Source organism: Acartia tonsa, chromosome 11, assembly GCF_053477335.1.
Source record: "Acartia tonsa isolate MP-2025a chromosome 11, ASM5347733v1, whole genome shotgun sequence".
NCBI classification, from domain to species: Eukaryota; Metazoa; Arthropoda; class Copepoda; order Calanoida; family Acartiidae; genus Acartia; species Acartia tonsa.
This window is the reverse complement of record NC_137270.1, coordinates 49,385,873-49,407,896: the sequence shown is the minus strand read 5'-3', so window position 1 is coordinate 49,407,896 and position 22,024 is coordinate 49,385,873. Positions and strand designations below refer to the sequence as shown.

The 22,024-nt window shown below is 32.8% G+C and overlaps 2 protein-coding genes across 2 annotated transcripts in view; both read right to left on the bottom strand.

Annotated features, from left to right (window-relative positions):
- The window catches only part of LOC145332847 (uncharacterized), a 50,953-nt gene that overhangs the window by 16,870 nt on the left and 12,059 nt on the right, over positions 1 to 22,024 (bottom strand). The window contains exons 7-8 of the mRNA XM_080177932.1: positions 5,775 to 5,876; positions 1,086 to 1,163 (exon numbers count right to left, since the gene is read on the bottom strand). Of these exons, the coding sequence (XP_080034058.1) occupies positions 1,086 to 1,163; positions 5,775 to 5,876 (180 nt within the window). The remainder of the gene's footprint in view (positions 1 to 1,085; positions 1,164 to 5,774; positions 5,877 to 22,024) is intronic.
- Positions 15,177 to 16,164, bottom strand: LOC145332206 (uncharacterized). Its single transcript, XM_080177164.1, has 3 exons — positions 15,844 to 16,164; positions 15,487 to 15,546; positions 15,177 to 15,308 (listed from the first exon to the last, which is right to left on the bottom strand). The coding sequence occupies exons 1-3, from the start codon at positions 16,088 to 16,090 to the stop codon at positions 15,184 to 15,186; spliced, it is 432 nt and encodes a 143-aa protein (XP_080033290.1). The 5' UTR covers positions 16,091 to 16,164; the 3' UTR covers positions 15,177 to 15,183.

Here is a 22,024-nt window from a genome sequence, read left to right as displayed (position 1 = left end):
TGACATAGTGAAGTGGGTCAAAAGAGAGTTTTCAATGGTGAGATTCTTTACTTCAGACAAAAACGCTTACTTTATATGATAGGATTTTTGGTATTTTCCTCTTAGCAAGTGATTTTGTAATTTTGAAAATTTGAGTACCCCCCCTCCCCCAACTACAAAATAATTTTCCTGTAAAATATATTATGTCAGACAGGAAAGAAGGGAGGGGTGGAAGGGAGGGTAAGGGTAGGGAGACATAAGCCTCGGCCCTCAATAGTCTAGCGTGGCAACTCAGCCTTTTTATATTCACTTGAAAAAAAATCTGCTTTGCTATTGGTTATTGGGGGGAAAGGAGATTATGGTATTGGCTAACAATACATTCAATGCTAGTTTATTTGCTCTAAACCATTTTTTTGCTTTATCGAGTTCTAAATTAGAATCTGCAATTAAATAATTTAAGTTGTTGTTTGATTTGCTAAATGTAGTATCATCAGCAAATAAATTTGTTAAAAAAGATGTTGCATTTGGTAAATCTTTTATGTATAGAATGAATAAGAGGTGGCCTAAAATACTTCCCTGTGGAACCCTTTAAATGATTTTTTAGCTGAATTTACACCATTGATTGTAACAAACTTTTGCCGTCCTGTTAAATAGTTTTCAAACCATTTTAAGGTATTTTTAAAACCACAGTGTTCAAGTTTGTTTAAAAGAATTTTTATATTTAGGACATCAAAGGCTTTTGAAAGATCTAGGAAAAATCTTTATTGTGTATTCAAGGTTCTTATTATTTAGATATTAAAATGAAATAAAAGTGACTTGTTTTTTATCAAAGTGCACAGGATTACTGACATTATGTTAAACTTATTTTGTTCATATCTTCCCCTATGCATTTATGAAATAGATTGGCCTAATGTTCATATCTAATTTAAAGATAAGCACAATTTGAGTAGTTTTTTTATAGATAGGTACACAAATTTAGATATTGGTATAACTACAAATAAAGTTAGATAGTTGTAGCCGGAGTAAATATATTCTACATATCATTTTAATGAAAATCAACTAACAAAGCATGATCTTATTTCATAAAAATATATAAATCGACTTACCATCATTATACTTTTTCTTAAGTAATATAGCCACATCTTGGTGCCCATTCTCTGATGCATACATCAGACTTGTCTTCCCTGGATATATAAATAAGGTATAGTATACAGTTTTTATTTTCAATAACAAGAATATATTGATAGATATATAGATTTTTGATAATGATATCATTGATCATTTAGAATTTAGGTATACAAATCTAAAATATAACATAGGAGAAGTTTAGGTACTCCCAAGTAAGGATATGTATACCTGCAATTAGGGGTGGAAAGATACTTTTATAGCCTGCTGAATGTCAGAAAATGTTCTTTGATTTAATTAATTGACCGACACAAACACCATCATACATGTATATAAAGACCACACATACAAAAAATAGGGTTACAAATTCATTAGAGGGGGGGCTTGACCATTTTAAAGACTAGTCATTTTTTGTAATGTATACTGTATATATTTATATATGTATAGATAGATAGATAGATAGACAGTTTTTATTTTTAATTATAAGAATAAATTGTTAGATAAATAAACAGATAAATAGATCTTTGATAATTATTTAGTATTAAGGTATACATAAATAAAATAGGTTGGCTAACTAAGCATATATAAGCAAAAGATTTATAGAAGAAGAATTTAAAATATAGATACTCCAATAGATAAGTATACCTACAAATTAGGGTAGAAAGATAGTTTTAGCAAAATCAGATAGATAATAACAACAATAATATTTTAAGTTTAAAGGATTGAATTACAAATATAACATAATAATACCTAATAATTACTCAAGAGAGATAATGTCTAATTGCACTATTAGCATGAGGGTGGAAGAACATTTAACACTTGTCATTGGTTGTATTAAAAATACAGTAAGACCCTCGAAAAAGTATCTTTAAGGGTATACAGTCCTTATTTCTTAATGTATCACAAAAATAGCATATGTCCTTGTTCTCTGTACATTTCCACACAAACATATATAAAAATTTTTATTTTACCTCCATTAACACCAGAGATTTTTAGAGCTAAAGTTTTGAAGTGACTGAGAAAAATATTTTTTTTTTGTTTCCCACTATTTTTGGATGGTTACATTATGTCTTTCTGGTAACTGAAGAATGATAAACAAAGAAAAACATGGTAACTAATTATTTCTTTTTATTCCACCAAAAAATATAAATTTTTAAAGGCAAAAAATACTACTGAATGAATTGATTATTTGCAAATTTCAGGCTATTTACTTACCCTTATTTAAGAAAAGGATTAATTATGACAGTTGCTCCGCCCCCTTTTTTGACATCTCAATCACTTAATAGGGGGTTAATTAAGCTTTTTAGACTAAAAAATCATTATAGTGTAATTTTATTTTCCTTATAACTTTTTTGTTATTAAAGTTATGATTATGAAACAAAAACAATATTCCTGCTATATTCATAAAGATTTATTTGGTTTTTTAATCTAAAACAATTTTGCCTCATAAGTAAGTTTTTCAAAATATCTTTACACAAAAAATATGTGTAAAAAAAAGACTTTTAACTTAAAACCTAAATTTTTTGTTTCATTTTTGTATAAAGTTTCTGCTAGTAACAAAAATAATAGGATTTCTATCTTAATTTTGCCAAAAAAGTCAATTTATGTTAAAAGTTACTTTTTGCTCAGTCACTTTTTCAAAACTTTAGCTCTAAAAATCTCCAGTGTTAATGGAGGTAAAAATATTTTTTTTTATATATGCTTGTGTGGAAATGTACAGAGAACAAGGACATATGCTATTTTTTATGATACATTAAGAAATAAGGGCTGTATACCCTTAAAGATACTTTTTCGAGGGTCATACTGTATATTTTCTACCTTCAACATTAGAGTTATTAAAGAGCTGTTCTTTCAACTTTTACTCAGATCAAGTCCATCACATGAAGTACTACCATCATATTGTTTTTTCACTTCTATGTTTTATCTGTGCATTAATAATAAATATGCTTTATCTATTAAAACAAAAAAAATAATATCTCATAATTCAAATGTACATGACTTATATTCTTTAATTTGTATCTATTATAAACATTTAAAACTACATAAATTCATAGTTTGTTTCATGTTTACCTCGAAATAAATTATATAAAAATGAAACAACAACAAATAGCAATACAAAAGTATGTTTGTTATGTTTTCAACAGGACCTAGCATTGTACTGTGTGTACACATATTTGTAAAAAAGGGCATAATTTTTTCATTTTACTCTACATATCTTGTTCAGTGTTTATATTACATTTTATCATACAGGGTGTTTAAAAAAAAACTAAGTTGTAGAGATAAGCTTTTTTTGAGATAGGCATTTAATAAGATGACAACAATTAGCTCAATTTTACATAATTGATTATAATATTATCAATTGCCTGTACGTATTTTGGATAGTTGAATATGTGTGTAACAAAAGTCTTATTTTACTATAAAATTGCAAACAGTCAAAACAGTTGGACTCCTGTGGATGTTATAAATTCAAATATTCTGAGTAATAATGGGAATCTTGTCAAAAAAAAATTCAGAGGTATTGATTTAAGACCTTTGAGTGAATATGGATGAACTTATGGACAAAGTGAGTTGTAGAGTAGCTTTGCAACATACTAAAATTAGTGTTAAAGATATCACAAATCTAATTTTTCAGAATGGATTTTTTATTAGCTTTTGTTAAGTTTTAAGTAACTTTGAGTCCATTAAGTTAGATATTAATTAATTAAGGATGCCGAGATCCATTTCTCACGAAAATACCACAACAATCTGTGCACTTATAAGAATAAGGAAATATTACCCTTTTCTTTGCTTACACATAAAAATAACGAAATTTATACTATGCAAATATTGTTGTACTACATCTCTTTTGAAATAAATTTTCAAACTTGGTTTAAAATTAAATATAAAACATGCATTAATTTCGTAAAATAAGTTACCAAATATTGATATATCTATGCAGGTACACTAACATATGAAAAATTGCAAATTACAATTACAAATCATCGCAATTATGTGAAATTTTGCTAAATACCTGCCATTATGCACACACACACACTAACTTACCTACATAGTCACACACACATATGCACACACACACATACACACACCCACGTATCTAGTTTGATTTTCACACAATTGCATGAAAAATTGCAAATTATAATTAAAAATCATCGCAAATATGTCAAATTTTGCTAAATATCTGCCATTATACACACACACACACTAACTTACCTACATAGTCACACACACACATATGTACACTCACTCATCTGTTGGACATGGATTTTAATTTGATTTATTGATTTACACTTTTTCAACCATCAAATCTATTTCAACCAAAAATGTTTGGGTTGTGGGGGTTTGGAAAAAAATGTACCTTCATCAATTGTCTTTGTCGTCATAATACATTAAAATACTTAAATTATAGAAGCACTTATTTGTATATAGAACAAAATTAAGAAATAATCAGTAAACACAAAAACATTTTGGTTCTCAAAATGAGATTAAAAGAAAGGTAGATAGGTAGATACAGAGAGGTTATACTCAAAAAATGCCTTATAATAAAAACGCTTATGATAAAACCTTTGGTTCATGGAAAGGAAACAAAGTTTTGGTTTTTGTGGAATTTTTAAAGTAGTTTTTTTTTCCTATTTCTAGATCCTGCAGGGGGGGGGGGGGGGGGCTCTAACACTGCAGGGCAATCATTATTATTTACCTAAAATAACCTTTTCAAGCTACTGTGTAAATACGACAAAACCCCCAATCTTGTTTCCTTATATTAAAAATTATATTCAAGTAATACACATATCCTACATATAAATTGTTATAATAAAGTAACAAGATGTCTGTAAGTTAGTCTGTACTAAAAGATCTTGCTAACAGCTGAACCAGTATGGTTCTCCTTTACAGGGTAGCTCCTATTAAGTTCTTGGAAAGTTTATAACTATTTTGGAGGAGAATACCACCACCCTCTAAAACAACTTATACATTAAAAATTTTAATTTTTCAAATTTAGATTTTTTTGGAAGTTTGAAGCTTTTTTAGCAAGTAGTAAATATTGAGATAGGATGAGGGTGCTATGTCACAATCGCAAACTAAAAATCAGCTGACCTTATACCCATATTTGGTAATATCTTTTTGATTATCGATAGAAATTGTATAATCTCCCCGTAGAAAGAAATTACAAACTTTTTTGGTTAGTTTAATATGTATGTAACAAAAGCATTTATTTTACTCTAAATTTGCAAGTAAACTTCAATAAAAATATTGTTATTTGTAGATTTTGAAAGGTTTGAAGATATGTATAATGAGACACCAAACACATAAATTTTTTCAAGAGAATAAAATTATTATAGATTGATTGATTTATAAATGGCAAGTATTTAAATCTTGATTTTTAAAATAGTACTCTTAAAAAACATTGATCTCTGACATATATCAACTTTTATCCAGCTTCGCGATCACTTTAAATTAGATTGTAGTTTCCTCTCTACCACTCTACAGAATTCTTTTTTGATTTGACTTAGGAAAAATTTTGTAGTAAAGTCCATTTTAAAGTAAAATGGATACTTTTTTGCTGTTTATTTGAGATATTATAAATGTGAAGATTGAGTTTCCATTCCTTGTTATGAAATTTATTCTAATACTACTTAGAAAGGATAAGAATTTAATAAGATAATAAAAAAACTTACGATTCTGTTTGGTATATGTTCGAACATTTGCACCTTTGTCAACCAAAAAGATCACAACATTAATGTGGCCGTTTGCAGATGCTCGCATCAAACTTGTCTTCCCTGATAATAAAGAAAATAAATTTATTTTTGTTTCAAGAGAAGAATTACTTTATGATAACATTCATTTAAAAATCATGAATGGAAAAAAAACCTAAAAAGTAAAAACTATCTAAAATTATAGAATATACACATAAAATTTAGTCTATTGTGACGTGTAGTAATAGCAAGAACAAACAGCTAAATATTCTAATAAAGTGTATTAATTCAAGACAAGTTAAACATACAATAATAATATTAAATATAATGGCAATTATTCACTTTTATGTTCGTGCCGAGTTGCAGAGCAATGTCTTGCTCCGAAACGGTTGACACAAGAACTAAAAGCTAATATACAAAATACATGCATTGCTCTCAAGTCAGGAAGAAAGGGACTATACATCACATTTCTCCCTGGCTTTAACATGAACCTGGATTTCAAAACTGTAATATTTTAGATTGAATATAACAATATGTTTTTTACATGTTAATTATCATATATATTATAAGTAGCATTGAACGCTTATTAAATAGATAATAATTGATCTGGTATGACACCTGCCATATTTTTTTTTTTTTTTTTATTTATTTTATTTCCAGATCTTTAAACACTTCATATACATTTTTTTTTATTATTTTGGTTCCTTAGAACTCTTTTGTGTTTTTTATATTCCTTTTTTCTTTATGTGTTTTTTTTCTTTTTAATATTTTTTTTTTTAAAAAAAAAACATTGATTAACATATAATCATTGAAAATGCATTGATTAACACATAATGCATTAATTACATAGTTATCATAAATGCATGATATAAAAATAACACTGATTAACATATAACCATCAGATTTAAACATGGCATTATAGAGCATTAATATGAAACATTAATTTTAAACCTTTTCGAGACTACTACTGCCTCAACAAATATTAAATACATAAAATAAAATAAAATATGAATTAATACACATAAACTATAATTATTACTTTCTTTTTCCAGACGCTCTGCCCTTCTTGCCAGATTCTTCAATGTCCATAGGCATGATAGCTTCATCATCATTCACTCCAAGTTTTGCGGTCTCATCACACAAGCCGTCTTGAGACATCCTTGCCTCAGTATCACCAAGCATATGGAAACATCTTTCAAATCCACTAGTAACCGCAACCGAAATCGAGGTTGCAACGTTATCAACCTCCTCCTGATTATCCAAAATCTTTTGATGCTTACGACTAACCTCCTCCCCAAATTTATCAAGCATCATCAATATTCCAGGCGTGTGCTCCATCCTCATTTCCTCCCTCGCTTGTTCATCAACACGCCATTGCTGACCTGACAATTCAAGGTCCAGACAAACAGGAATGTTCGGATCTAAGGGCTGATCCAGCTGAACACAAACAGGATCCCCAAACCGAGTAACCAACTTGAAATCACCCTCAAACCACTCATTTACTTTGTGTTCAGGATTAAACTTCCACTCAATATTGGTTGTCAACAAACTTGTATAAACTTTTCCATCCAACTCCAATCTAAGTTCCTTTACTACATTCTCTAAAGTAGTATCTGGATCACATAACAATATCTGCTTGGCTAGAGTCGGACGGAGACGTTTGCAGCGCATCTGCATTTCCCAGGTCAAAACTCTTGCGTCTACTTTATCATTCACCAAACTACCTGTGTATGTAGCACTCACAAGATTCTCAATTATTTCTCTTTGTCCATCCAATCTAACATAACGTATCTCAGCTGGCATCTCTCCACTGGTGATTAAACTCACCGAATTCACGTTTACAATGCGTGGAATGAAAACCGATAAGTTCATGTATTCATTCACCTGAATAGAGTCAATAAACACTTTAGCACTCAAATCCTGTTCAGACTTTCCTTCAAGCCAATCTTTTTGTAACTCGAACAAAGTTGTGGATGGCATCTGCTTCAAATAAAGGAGACTTTATTCACAACGTCTTTCCAATGTGCCAGGAGCCGGATAGCTGACACAACCTGCGTCTTCAACCGCGCATCAACGCTATTACCCACCGTTCTCAACACCGTCTGAAGGCTCATTCGACCATCTGCAGGTATGACGTCAATTTTTGAAAGTTGATGCCAATCATCTAGTTCCCCCATATGTTTGATTATGGGTAACAATTCTCCCAACGTTTGGCAGCTTTTTCTCTCATCTCCATCCAGGTATTCAATCTTGGCAAGCAACACCAAACTTGGTAATATTTCGCAAACAAGCTTAGAGAGAAATATAGTTGCACTCAATTTATTCAAACTAGTTGTCTCATTCCAGGACAACTTTCTGTTTATAGCTTTAGAATGCTCACCAGCCGCCATCAGGTTTAAGTGTCTTGAGTTCTGGCTGGTAAAGATAGGGATCCTGTCCACAGGCCAGTCTATGGAGTTGATGCATCTCCCCATCTCTAACTGCACCGAAAGCATGTTTATTAAATTCAACTTAAACCTTGGTTCATTATCAATAAGACGAGCTAAATCTGCAAGTGGCATGTCCTCACTGCTCAAAAATATATTCCTCGTCGACCTGCCCACACTCAACGTCGGCAGCTCGACGCGCGACATTACCAACACCAGCCGAGATGCAGAGTTGCTGACCAACGCAGACACCGGTAGACCAGGTTTGACTTGATTTCCTTCATTGACAGATTGTTTGTGGCGACCATCTTCTTCGTTGCTCAATAACTTTTGATTCATTGTTGCCGCCGTAACCAACCTGCAAAATACAATATAATTAAATTTCAGCATCAGAATTTAAAATCTAGCATTAAATTCTTCCTCAGTAAATCTTTTTTTATAGCACCATGAACAACAACAATACAAAACTACCAACATGGGAATTATACCTAACAACAACATTAACACAATCAAAACAAACTTAGCAAACAATGGTAGTATATCTTTGAACAAATGTTCTAAACCAAACCAAGAACCTGTAACCTGTTCGAAAAATGACAACTTATGATCAACAAAATCCAACTTAGAAGCTTGTCCATTAAAGTCCTCAAAATCCTCTAAACCCTGATATCTAATAGTCTTATTAAAATCAGCAATAAACACCTTTTCATCATTCAGAAAAATCTTTTGTCCCACATGTTCAGATTTTTCATTGGCAATGTGCAGAATTTCGAGTCCCTGCCCCTGATTCCCAAGGAACAAATTGGCTGTCAACTTCAAAAATACCGGACTTTGCGAGCAATTCAACAATTTTATGTCCTCTACTGCAACAATCATTCTACTATATTCTTGTATTCCAACTGTCTCACCTTTATATTCCACCAGCAAATGTCCTACTGCACATCCATAATCCACACCTAACTTTACTGGAATTTCAACCGCTGTACACTTTTCATACTTAGCAATTTCTCCCAGGTATATAATTCTGAACCCATGATGCAACTGTACATTTGATCGAACTTCTGTTTGAGCACATCTAGAAATACTAAAAAGTTCCATCATCCTCTCATTCCTTTCTCTACTAGCCAAAAACATAGCATTCAAATCAAACCTAGCTTCCTGTTTTAACAAATCCCCAAAATAACTTCTAACAGCCGCCTTCGGTTCCTCTAAAAACTTGATACCCTCCAATTCTGTTACAAAAATATTAAAATCCAGATGTTGCAAAGTAAGTTTCTCTGTTCCCATAACTTTAACTAAAATATTCCTTTCCGAGTTAGAAACAAAAAGTTGTTCATTCCACGTAGTTAAATTAAATGTATCTTGAAAAACTACCTTAAAATTACTGGCCGGTTTTCGTACTACATACGGAAAATATGGTGAAGTTGATGTTGCCCACAAATGCTTTTCTTCAAAGTTCGCCACAATCGTCTTTTTATCATAATCCATAACAACATTTCCCTTGATCAAAACTGGAGTATTTTTTACTAAAATATGCAAAGTCCCAATAGCAAAACCTAAATTGAACCACATATTGTGCGCGTATATTCCCAGTGTCTTGCATTGAATATTTTCACCACCAACATTAACCGTGAAACTGTGAACAGTTGGCAAGTCTATGTTCACTTTAAAACTAATACCATCATGCTGATACTTGCCAGAATGAAAAATCCTTCTACATTCATCCATACTCAACTCTACCTGTTTTTCATGTGGCACGTCTAATACGTGCACATGACTCGCAGTGCCGCAAAACCAGCGCTCCAACTTTAGCCTAACCTCACAACTAATAGCCTCCGACAGTATAAAATCGGTTTCTGCTAACCCCAGTAATTCCACAGATCTGACCGGTTCCATCCTATCATGCAAACAGGCAGCTGATCTAAGTTCAACATCACTTATTTGAGAACAATCATAAGCTGCTAACCGTGGATCCTGTGACGTATACATACCACCAACAATAATAAAACAATAAGTCTGCATCACAACAACAAATAACAAAATATCCAAGTACCTGACTCCTCTATCATCCTTGGATTTCTTCACAGGTATTGGTCCAGCACGTCCACTTTTTGAACTACAAGCGTCAGGCGACCTCTTTTGCATACCACGATCTCCATCTCGTCTATTCCGGTCATGTCTGTCACCACCGCCGCTTCCTCTCTTGTCATCACGCTCCCGACGGTTTTCATGGTAATCTCTTCTCCTGCAAATATTATACAAATTATTACAAATATTATTTTTTAATCAATTTTGCGAGGTTCCTAGTTACTACATCTGCTACTGAATAACGTTCTAATCTGTCTTTATCTCTGTTTTGTCTATCCTCTTCCAATTTTTGTAATTGTACTTCATTTGTAGAACCTTTAGGACGACCTTTAACAGGAATAGTTTCAGACATTTTTTGCAGTTTTGCATTATCTAACGATCTATCTAATTCATCCTCCTCAACATCCCTACCTCGTTTAACACTTCCCCTTCGTTGTTCCAAGTTTACAATTTTACTTTGAAGTTTTGGGAAAGTGTCCTCTAAAATACTCATCCGAGACTCTAACTCTCTAGCAGATTCCATGTTAATATCCTCTACACCCAAACTGTTGTCTATTAAACTATTATCAGAGGCATAATCTCCATGAAAAACACTATCCTTACTAATAGTAGAATATGTAGAGTCTAACTTAGTTTTGTCAGTCGTATCATTCGTATCTACACTGTCAGAAATATGAGTACTTTCCAAAGTATCACTAAGATCCTCAACTAAATCATCTAAATTTTCATTATCCTGAGATACATTTGACCTTTGCTGTGACAACCCAACACCCAAAAAAGATTTCTCCAAAAAATCTGGTGTTACCTGTCCATCCTTCCGCCTTCCAACCACCTCTGGACTAGCGCCACAACTATCCTCCTCTTCAGAAACGCCTGAACAAGATAAATTTCTTAAAGTATTGGGAAAGTCATAGTTTATTTTCAAGGTATTATCCACAGAGAAAAACTCATCTGTAATCACTAAGTCAATCTTTTCATCTGGAGTCAAGTCTAGAGTACTCTCAATAACATATATTTTATCCCTTGGTACAATTCTTACCCCTTTGTCTTTCAATCTACACTTTTCTAGGGGTTGAACCTCGAACAAACTGTCAGAAATTACTTTTGTCACTAAACACGGACCCACCCATAACGAACAGAGTTTACGAGCTACACCAATCGTTGTGACGTCATAATAAATATAACAATAGGAATTTATAGCTATCGGCCGACCTATCCTTTCTGTATTTTCTACCTGTAAATACTTCTCAGTCCTCTCTTGTCCAGTTCTCCAATTTCTGTCAAGGCACTCCAATAACTCTGAAAAATTCATATGTTTAATTTTCGTGCGGGTTAAAGGATCAAATGCGTCAAGCGGAAGTTTAGGGTTTCGTAGGAACATCTTGAAAAACGGGGAACATCCTAACCTCCGATTAAAAGAAGTGTTCATACAAAATTGTGTAGCTTTAAGTTTATGAGCCCAATCTCCATCTTGAAAACGTAAATCAGTCTTAAGAAACGAATACACCGATTGGTTGTATCTTTCACTAAAATTCGAATTAGCTGATCTGGGAGGGATAAAAATTTGTTCAATTCCCAACCTTAAACAAACTTCCCTAAAAACTTTCGATTTGAAACTTTGTGCATTGTCAGTCCTGATTCTCTCGCACAATCCCCAAACAGAAAATAAATTAAACTTCAAACATTCAATAATTGTTTCAGCTTTAACATCCTCAATAGCAAACAACCACACATATCTAGTACAACTGTCAACTACTATTAAAATATGCTTACAAATGACTCCATTATATTCACACTCATTCAAAGGACCTATAGCATCTATGGCCAACTCTGCCATAGCCTCCCCAGCCAAAGGAGAAAATTCTATATTATGATTATGTTTTGGTTTTTTACGTCTATTCAAACAAATGACACAATTTGCAACTGCCGCCGCTACATATTTAGACACATAGGGAAAAATGAAGTGACGATTAATCCTGCTCAAAGTCTCCAAATAACCCCTATGTCCCGCTGTAACATCTGCATGAGCTAACAAAAAAACTTTATTGTACATTCCAATAGGTACCACTACCCGTTCTATAAATTGAAATTCCTTCTGGAGCCGCATAGGTGAAGTCAAAATAATTAAACCATCTTTAAAACTCAGATGTTCAAAAAACCTTAATATTTGTTTACCACGATAAGGCATTTGATACAATTCTCTGGACGTGGGTTTGACATTATTTACAATAAATTTCCTCACCTCAACTAGAACAGGATCCTTCTCCAGACTACGACTGAATTCTCTCGCCTTCAATCTGGACGCTATTTGACTGGCCGTCTCTGCTCCAATTCCTGCAATAAGACACAATTTAGGATCTTCTAATTGATATACAGTATCCAATATTAACTCTCCTTGTTCGTCCGTCGATAATTTAGATATCCTATCTTTACTATCCTCTAATGCAGTACGTGACAATATATCAACATTAGTATGCATCTTGCCCTGCCTATGTACAACCTCATAACTGAAGGTGGATAAAAAGTTTATCCACCTTATGGTGAGACCAACAAAATATCCGTTCTGCCTCCAAGTAGATAGATGTTTCAGTGCAGCTGAATCAGTTCTCACAATAAACTTCTTGTGTCTCAAATAACATTCAAATCTTTCAACAGCATTTACTAATGCACATAATTCTCCTTTATGCGCTGCATAATTGGCTTCATGAGTTGAACAAACACGTGACCAACACGATATCATTTTCTCTTGACCATTTTGTTTTTGACTTAACACTGCAGACATAGCTGTAGATGACCAATCTGTATCCAACACAAATGGTTCAGCCTCCATCCTCCAATCCGGAAATGATTTACTTATTTCTTCACAGAACAATTCTCTAGTCTTTGTAAAAGCTTCCATACTTTTTTCATCCCATTCTATTTTACTACTGTTTCTGAATTTGTTCAATGGTGCCGTAATATCAGAAAAATTCTTGAAATATGAACCATAATAATTTATGAAACCAGTAAATCTTTGAATATCTTTACCTGTTTCAGGTACTGGCCAATTCTTAATCTTTTCAATATATGCTTTGTCCATGAATATGCCTTCTGCATTTATAATATGACCCAGAAATTTCACTTCCTCTGCAAACAATGTACATTTTCCAAGATTAATCTTGAGGCCTGCTTCACAGAATGTTCGTAGTAGGGTATTCAGATGCTCCAGATGTTCCTCCACATTCATACTATATACAAGAACATCGTCCAAATAAACTAGGCAAAATGCCCTTAATTCAGGACTCAAATCCATTACTCTATCCATCAACTTTATAAATGCACTTGGAGCATTGGTCAATCCGAACGGTAGCCTCTTGAAGCAATACTGCCGTCCATTAGAACAAAATGCTGTATATTTCCTGACAGATTCCTTCAAGTGCATTGAATTATACGCCGAAGTAAGGTCAATAGACGTAAAAATCTTCTTTCCTCCAAGTTTGTCAAATAGCTCACCAATGTTAGGCAAAGGGTAACATATCTTCTCAGTTATCTCATTTAACGAGCGGTAGTCCAGGACAAACCTGACTTTCACCTCGTTAGTATTTCCCACTTTCTTCTTAACAGCAAAGATTCCAGAATTAAACGGTGAATTACATTCTTCTATCACATCTGTTTCCAACCATAAATCAATCTGTTCTTTTAGTTTCTCTGCATGATGAGGATTGAGTCTAATCATTCTATTTTTGAAAGGTTGAGCTCCAGGAACTAACTGAATGTCATACTCCTCCAAAGTACAAGATCCAATATCCGTAGGGTCAATCGATAACGCCTTAAAATTCTTTAAAACAAACCAACTATTCTTCCTTTTAAAGAGACATTATCTTTTAAAAACGGAACTTTATCCAACTTCAATTTATCTTTAATAAAACGAATCTTCTTTAATGTTGTTGACACATCTTCTTTAACTCTGTTCTCTTGCAACATCGCTATCTTCTCCGCTAAAAACAAATTTCCAACCAAAGTACCAGCAGGAACAGATTTCTTAACAGTTTCAAAATTCGTAATTTTAGTCATAATTTTACCGTTTTTTCCCACCTCAGTAATTCCTTCATTTATCAACAAGTTATTTCGGCTACAGTAACCTTGTCTAGGAGCTATATAACACAACTGTCCTTCAGGCATATTTCCCTTAGTTGAAACTTCTACCACCACTGTACTTAATGCTGGAATTTCTATTCGATTTTTCAATGAACAAATCCATTTTTGGTCTTGTAACTCAGCTACATTAATCTCAGGTTTCTTAGTTCTTGCCTTCTCCAGTTTCTCCAAAACCGTATGAACCAAATTCTTCACTACAATTTTTCGTTTAGCTACCAAATTCACACTGATTCCATGCATCTCAATCCTGTTGCCATCCTTGGCAAATATCGTCTTCACGTGATTTTTGTTCAGCCAATGACTGCCTAGATTCATAGGTACAGTCATGCTAGAAATAACAAAGCAATCTTCTTGAAAACTGTGACCTCCAATCTGAAATTCAACATTCCGAACAACACCATCAATCTTGATGCTGGAACCCTGCACGCCTGTTGCTTTCGAATCCGTCTCTTCAATCATACAATCAAGCTTTCTGGCCAACACTTGAGATATCAGGCAGCCTCGTGCATTGCCGCTGTCAATTAAGGCCAGGATTTCCATGCCACCAATCTTCGTTGGAACGTAGACTTCAGCCGCTCCAGCCGCCATCTCAGAATCTTCATGAAACTTATAAACAGCTATCTAACCAACACCAGCAGTTATGAGGTTGTAACTATCCAATTGTCTATCAAATAACTATCTATCTGTCTACAACAAATAACAAAATAACGGAATAAAACAAATCACTCACCGACAAAATTTCATCCACCAACAGAAACGTCCAAAATATCTCTTAATCCACAATCAACAAAACTTCTCTCCGGCCAACAGAAACGTCCCAAAATATCTCTTAATCCACAATCAGTAAAACTTCTCTCCGGCCAATCTAAAATATTACAAACTTTTTAGATGCCAATTAATAGATAAATCACTTTAAATAAGAATTAATATCGGTATTAATATATATATATATAACAAATTGTTTACAAAACTACTTTTCGAACAGCAATATATATAATGGTAATCAAATATTAACAGCATAAAACAAAATCTTAACAACTCACCATCAAATAAATAATGATGACAGTATCTCTCAATCACCACAAATACTCTTCTCGGCCAATCTAAAATAAAATACAATTATTTTAGATGCCATATTTAAATGTTTTCACTGAACAAATAAACTTGCAACACATTCAATAAAAGAAATTGTATTAAGAAATATAACATGAATCAAATATTATCAATCACCAAGCAACTAAATTAATCTTTCTAAATACCATAAATTCAATTCTTTTGTAATTCAATAAAATATTACCTAATAAAACTATTATTGTCAGATTAAAACTGATCTCCTGCACACTACTTTGATGTATGAAAGTTTTAAAAGTTGAAATTCAACTAACTATATATCTCAATACCTGAGAGCACCTTCTTGCGCAGCTCTGCTTCTCTGCGCAGCTCAACTTTCTGCGCATGGAACGCCCCACGCCTGATAATCATTGCAGCTACCTCTCTACACCACCCCATTTTGCGCATACCAGCTCTGAGAGATAGTGCAAACTTCTTTGCAAATATGTTCACTCCCCCTTTCTCCTCAAACAAAAGAGACAGCTCCACCATATTTGCGCATACCAACTCCGAGAGACAACCCCTCCCTTCCTTCATAGAGAGAGACTACTCCACGATTATATCTAATGCATTATAACAATTTTGCTTCATGAAATTCTAAACTTCATAAAAAATTTTGCTGAATCAACATTACTAAATCGCAATATAATTGTTTTAAAATTAAATACTTCAAACCACAATAACTGACTCAACTTTTAAAACAATTTTCCACATTTCATCAAAATTTAATACTTTTCAAATATCTAATTTCACATTTTTATCAAATTTAATTCAATTTAAAATTTAAAATTCAAATTAATATGTTTTCAATAGCAATTTTACAAAATTGTATTCCTAATTCGTTTTTTCATTTTCACTTTTTTATTATTCTTATCTCTGTTAGACTCCACAACAGTCTGAAACAAAAATGAATTTTTCTAATTTCAACAAAACATAATCAAAAACTAAATTAATTATTTTGATTTCCATTATAACATAATCTCATAATTTCATATACGTTTATAAACAATATGTTATCTTTTCATAATTCAAAATAAACCATCAAAATAAATTATCACAAAATTAGAGTTGCTTCGTTCACTCTTTATCATTAATTTTGTTTTGTTGTTGTTTATTTACAATGCGCATAAATCAAAATAATGCCGCGTAACAAGTAGAAAACGGAATAAGGTTTTAATGATCATAATACATACAAAACATTAATACCATAAAATGTCATCTATAATAGCATTATTCCATGCCTCAACTTCCGCTACAAGATCATCTTCATAATCGCGTGCCCCTAAACCATCGACATACGCCACTTCCTTCATATCCTCCCCTTCTTTCACCTCTCCTTCAATTTCACCAACCAATTTCTTTTTATCAATACTATTTTCATTCTTTTTAAAACTCTTTTGCCCCGTCTTATAAGGAACAAAAGGCTTGTTTCCCCACCGCAAAAAGTATTTTCCTTTAGGATTAGGCAACTTTTTATCTCTAATATCAAAACAGTCCCTCATCATGTGACCTTTTCTGTTGCAATAATAACAAATAAAACCACCTTGAATTGCGCCAATTAAAGGAATAAGTTCAGCTGGTCCGCCAAATTCATCAGCTAAATCAATTTCACATTGATTTATTTCGTATGACAAATTATCTTCATCACTAACCTGATCAATAGTTACAGGATTTGACTTGGAACCAACGCCACCAACCATCGTTTTAGCCAAAGCCATCTGGTTTGTTGTACATCCTCTAGCCATTGACCCTGAAATTTGGTTAAATTGTAGCCCTTTAACAATCAGTTGTGCTTTAACTATTAACTCTGTCCGAAACTTCGTTATCATTCGCACTTGTCCGTCACGCTCCAAATCCAACGCAAATTGACGCATCTGATTAGCCAAAAGTGGAGATAAGATCACATTACACACTTGAGAATAGAAATCCATAAACATATCATCAGTTGGTTTCGGATACGCACGTTTCCAGAAAGATAGTATCTTATCAAAAAATGCATCAATCTTATCATTCTCATGTTGCTTAACACTCAAATACGCATCTTTACACACATTTTTCATGTCGGGTGGTAAAAATGTCTCTCGCATCTTACACAAGTACCCCTTTAATGTTAATCGTCTATTCTCCATATCAGCAGGTTTTAGTGTATAACCACAAGCGGTTCTTACACCCACACACTTATCAAACAAAATTTCCTTACACACTTGATGATTAGTCATATGATAACGTCTAGTAGTCATCCAAAACCTCTCCAAATAATCATCAAAGAAAATCACATCATCGTCAACCAAAAATTCAGGCGCATTTTTTCTGAACTGATCATCAAGTTTAGCACACGTTTCATTGTACCTATGAACATTCTCCTCCCCCTGCGAAACATACAAAGATCTATCTGGTACATAAACAAGAGATTTACACCAACTAACCTGCGATTCACTCAGTCCAGCTTCAAAAAAATTGAGCGTATTAAAATCCTCCGCTTTAACCTCAGAAAGGGCTGGCCACCACATGAGAACTCCATTGTAAATATTATCCACAGCATCAACCTTAGACAACTCCCAAAGTTTTATGATCTTATCCTCATGATCTTGCATACCACCAAAAATAGTTCGAGAACCACTAGCAAACAAGTTAGGCTTCTCCTCTGATCCTCCAGATCCTCCAGCCGTCCGCTGCCACGGCATAGAGTTATTCAAACCATTCTGCTGGTTATTCGAACCATTCTGCTGGTTATACGAACCATTCTGCTGGTCATTCAAACTATTCTGCTGGGCAATCTTTTCTAGAATTCGCTGCTGGCCAGTCATAAACTCATCCACAACTGTCACATTCTCGGTTTTGATATCATTATCAACACTAGGCACCACCACCTTATCAAGACGATCTTCCAAATCGTCCATCCGAGTAGCCAGTCCAGTAACCGCAGTACTATTAGTATCAACATTATCCGTCAACTCCTGAATTTTCTTCTCCAGCGGCGCCATACGCCCACCCAGCTCCGACGCCACATTATCAATTCTAGTCCCAAGAGCATGAACCTCATTAATCAAATACATGTCCTTCTCATCCTGAGACAACTTCCTCCACTCATCAATGGTCAAACCCATTGTTCCAACACAAAAAATACCTGAACAAACTAAAAAGAAAAGAAATAATACAATTAAAAGAAAATCTGAGCCGTAGATTCGTACTACACTACTGCGCCAAAATGACGTGTAGTAATAGCAAGAACAAACAGCTAAATATTCTAATAAAGTGTATTAATTCAAGACAAGTTAAACATACAATAATAATATTAAATATAATGGCAATTATTCACTTTTATGTTCATGCCGAGTTGCAGAGCAATGTCTTGCTCCGAAACGGTTGACACAAGAACTAAAAGCTAATATACAAAATACATGCATTGCTCTCAAGTCAGGAAGAAAGGGACTATACATCACAATTGCATAGAGTAAAGACAGTGGCGTGCGAACCGAAGGGGGCATCTGGGGCAATAGCCCCCCCCTAGCCACTGCCCCCCCTGCCCCCCCCTAAATGTTGAAAAATGCCCCATTTTGCCCCCACCTGGTTAACAAAAATGCCCCTTTTTGCCCCCTACCCTACAAAAAGCAAAACTATCTCAGTTTTCAAAAAAAAGATCAAGAAATACTCCAAAAAAAAATTTTTGCGCTTCACGCCAAACAGACAGTTACTATTCATTTAACCTTACCAAATTTTTTAATTACTGTAGAAATTAGGTTATAATCTTTTTTCACTGAACATAACAAACCAGGTAATAGGAAGTATTTTATTTTGTATAATATAAACTTTTTACCAAAGAAATTTTGTGCATCCCCAATGATGATACACAAAATTACCCCTTATATAGATTACAATTAGTGGATGAAATGTATGGAAACTCGACTTAATTAACCAACCAATCAAAATTCCATTAAAGTCCCCAAAGTTGTTGAGCCAAGGAATAAGAAATTTTTTTATTGTATTTAATGAGATAATGTTGCTATTATCATATTCAAAATAGATACAATAATAACCCTTAAAATATTTAAACACTAGTCTCTTATTGGACATAAAATGACATCCAATAAGAAAAAGGAATTAAAATATGGGAAAGAAAATTATTTTTTTAAAAATTAATTCTAGGCATATTGGAATAATAAATATTAGGAAAGAAAATTATTTTTTTTTCAAATTTATTTCTCTTCATACTGGAATAAATATTATTTTTTTAAAATTTTACTATTAACCAATAAGATATAGGCATGTTATCATAAAAATTTAGAAAACAATAATTTTTATTCCAGCATTATCAAAATTAAAGTGTTATACTCTAAAATAAAGGAATTGATAAAGAAAGAATAATTTTTTTCCAAACTTTTACTACCTCATGCCTATTTCTTATTGGTCAACATCAGAATTTAAAAAGAATAAAAAAATTTTCTAACATTTTAATAATTATAAAGTCTCATGTATTGATAAGGGAATTTATAAAAAAAAAATTTTTTATTCCAAAATTTACTACATCATGCCTATTTCTTATTGGTTGACATCAGGATTTAAAAAAAAAATAATATTTTTTCCAACATTTTCATAATTATACAATTTCATATTTTAAAGAAAGGAATTGATAAAAAAAAAATTTTATTCCAAACTTTTACTACATCATGCATATTTCTTATTGGTTGACATCAGGATTGTTAAAAAAATAATATTTTTTCCAACATTACACAATTATGAAATTTCTTATTTTAAAAAAGGAATTTATAGAAAAGAAATAATTTCTATTCCTAACTTTTTCTATATCATGCCTATTTCTTATTAGTTGATTCTAGGATTAAAAAGACATAGAATTCCAACATTAAAAAAAGATGCAGCTAAATTATTTTGGGGTATATTTTTTGTTACAGACAAAGCCCAAGCTTTTTCTGAGGGGGGAGACCCCGCTCAACCCCCCCTTCCCCTGAGGGTGGAAACCCCCCTCAACCCCCCCCCCCTGACGCTCACTGAATCTTTTAAAACATTACACTTAAAACTAACAAAAGTTTAAACATCCAGAAAAACTCGAGTTATAGAGTAGGTTTGCCAAACAAAAATTTTATAAATACACAAATAAATTAAATTAACATTTATTTTAAGGTAAATATTTAACAAAATATATGTAATGTAACCAGTGGATTTCTTCATGTGTAATTTTGCAAGCAGACACCTAAATTATAAAAATTATTTTGTTATGTTGGTAATATAATCTATTTGTCTTTCTATTAACGCATTAATCTTCGCAATTTTAAAATCACAAGTTTAATATTTATAGGACAATTATAACATTTCTAAATATGTTAAAATTGATTTACAGACCAATGGAAAGTCCGTCAGGCAGACACACGGACAGACAGACTTTCGGACACAGATTAACAAACAGACAGATGTGGACAAACATTTGAAGTGATATACAGACGAATGAACAAACGGGCATTATAGAAAAGCTTCTAGATTTTAAAAAAACTTACCATGCAAACACAGCAAACACTCACAGCAAACAATGGTCGATTCAAGTTTTCTGACAAGCCTAAAATATTTGATATAATTATATTTCTTATAAAAATATTGATAATAATAGCTGCGCCCCCAAGATTCCATGTACAAAGAATGGACAGAAAAAATGGCCTAAAACCATCCCAGGACCTATGTAAAGTTACCCTGAAAAAAAGAACATTCGGACCAGTTATTTCTGAGATCATAAGTATCAGACAAAAAAACATTACTAATTTATGTAATAGTACAAGACATTTATAAAGCTTCCCTTAAAAGTACAATTTAATCGAACGAGCATTTTTTTAGATAATTAGCTTCAGGCAAAAAAAACAATCTACTTTATATAATAGAATAACACTGAATAAAATACCTATGTTTTGAGATAACCTCCGTCTTCACCAATATTCAAATGATTACTAAATCAATAAAAATTGTCGTACATTAAATTTAAAAACTTTAGAGGTCAGCTGAATCTTAGTTTCCGATTTTGTACGTGTCACCCTCATCCTATCTAAATATTTACTACTAGTTAAAAAGGCTTCAAACTTCTAAAAAATAAAAATTTATTTTTCACAAATTAAGCTTTTTTTACGTTTTATTAAATGAAGTTCCAATTAAAAAAAGGGAGGACTTATACTATGGGTAGGGGGGTGGGCATTGGTGATTAATAGACGAACTATTATACCCCCCCCCCTTTCCTTTCAGCTTTTCCTTTTGACCATAGTAGCTAAAAATAGCTTTTGCAATAGTTAGGTTATCTGTCGTACAACTTCAGAAATCAGGGAACAAATGGGTAATAAATTTTTAGTTGATCATTTAATTTTCAGAAACAGTGGTAAGTGAAAGAGAGAATGAGATGGGGTATGGGGAGGGAGGGGAAAAGGAAACTGACAGAAAGAGACAAAGAGAGAGAGAAGAGGGAAAGAAAGGCACAGA

Excerpts from the sequence above, each read along its gene's own strand:
- LOC145332206 (XM_080177164.1), bottom strand. The coding sequence starts at position 16,090 with ATGAAGGAAGGGAGGGGTTGTCTCTCGGAGTTGGTATGCGCAAATATG. Across the intron at positions 15,547-15,843 it reads GCGCAAGAAGGTGCTCTCAG|ATTGGCCGAGAAGAGTATTT; the intron begins GTATTGAGATAT and ends ATTTTATTTTAG. Across the intron at positions 15,309-15,486 it reads TCATCATTATTTATTTGATG|ATTGGCCGGAGAGAAGTTTT; the intron begins GTGAGTTGTTAA and ends GTAATATTTTAG.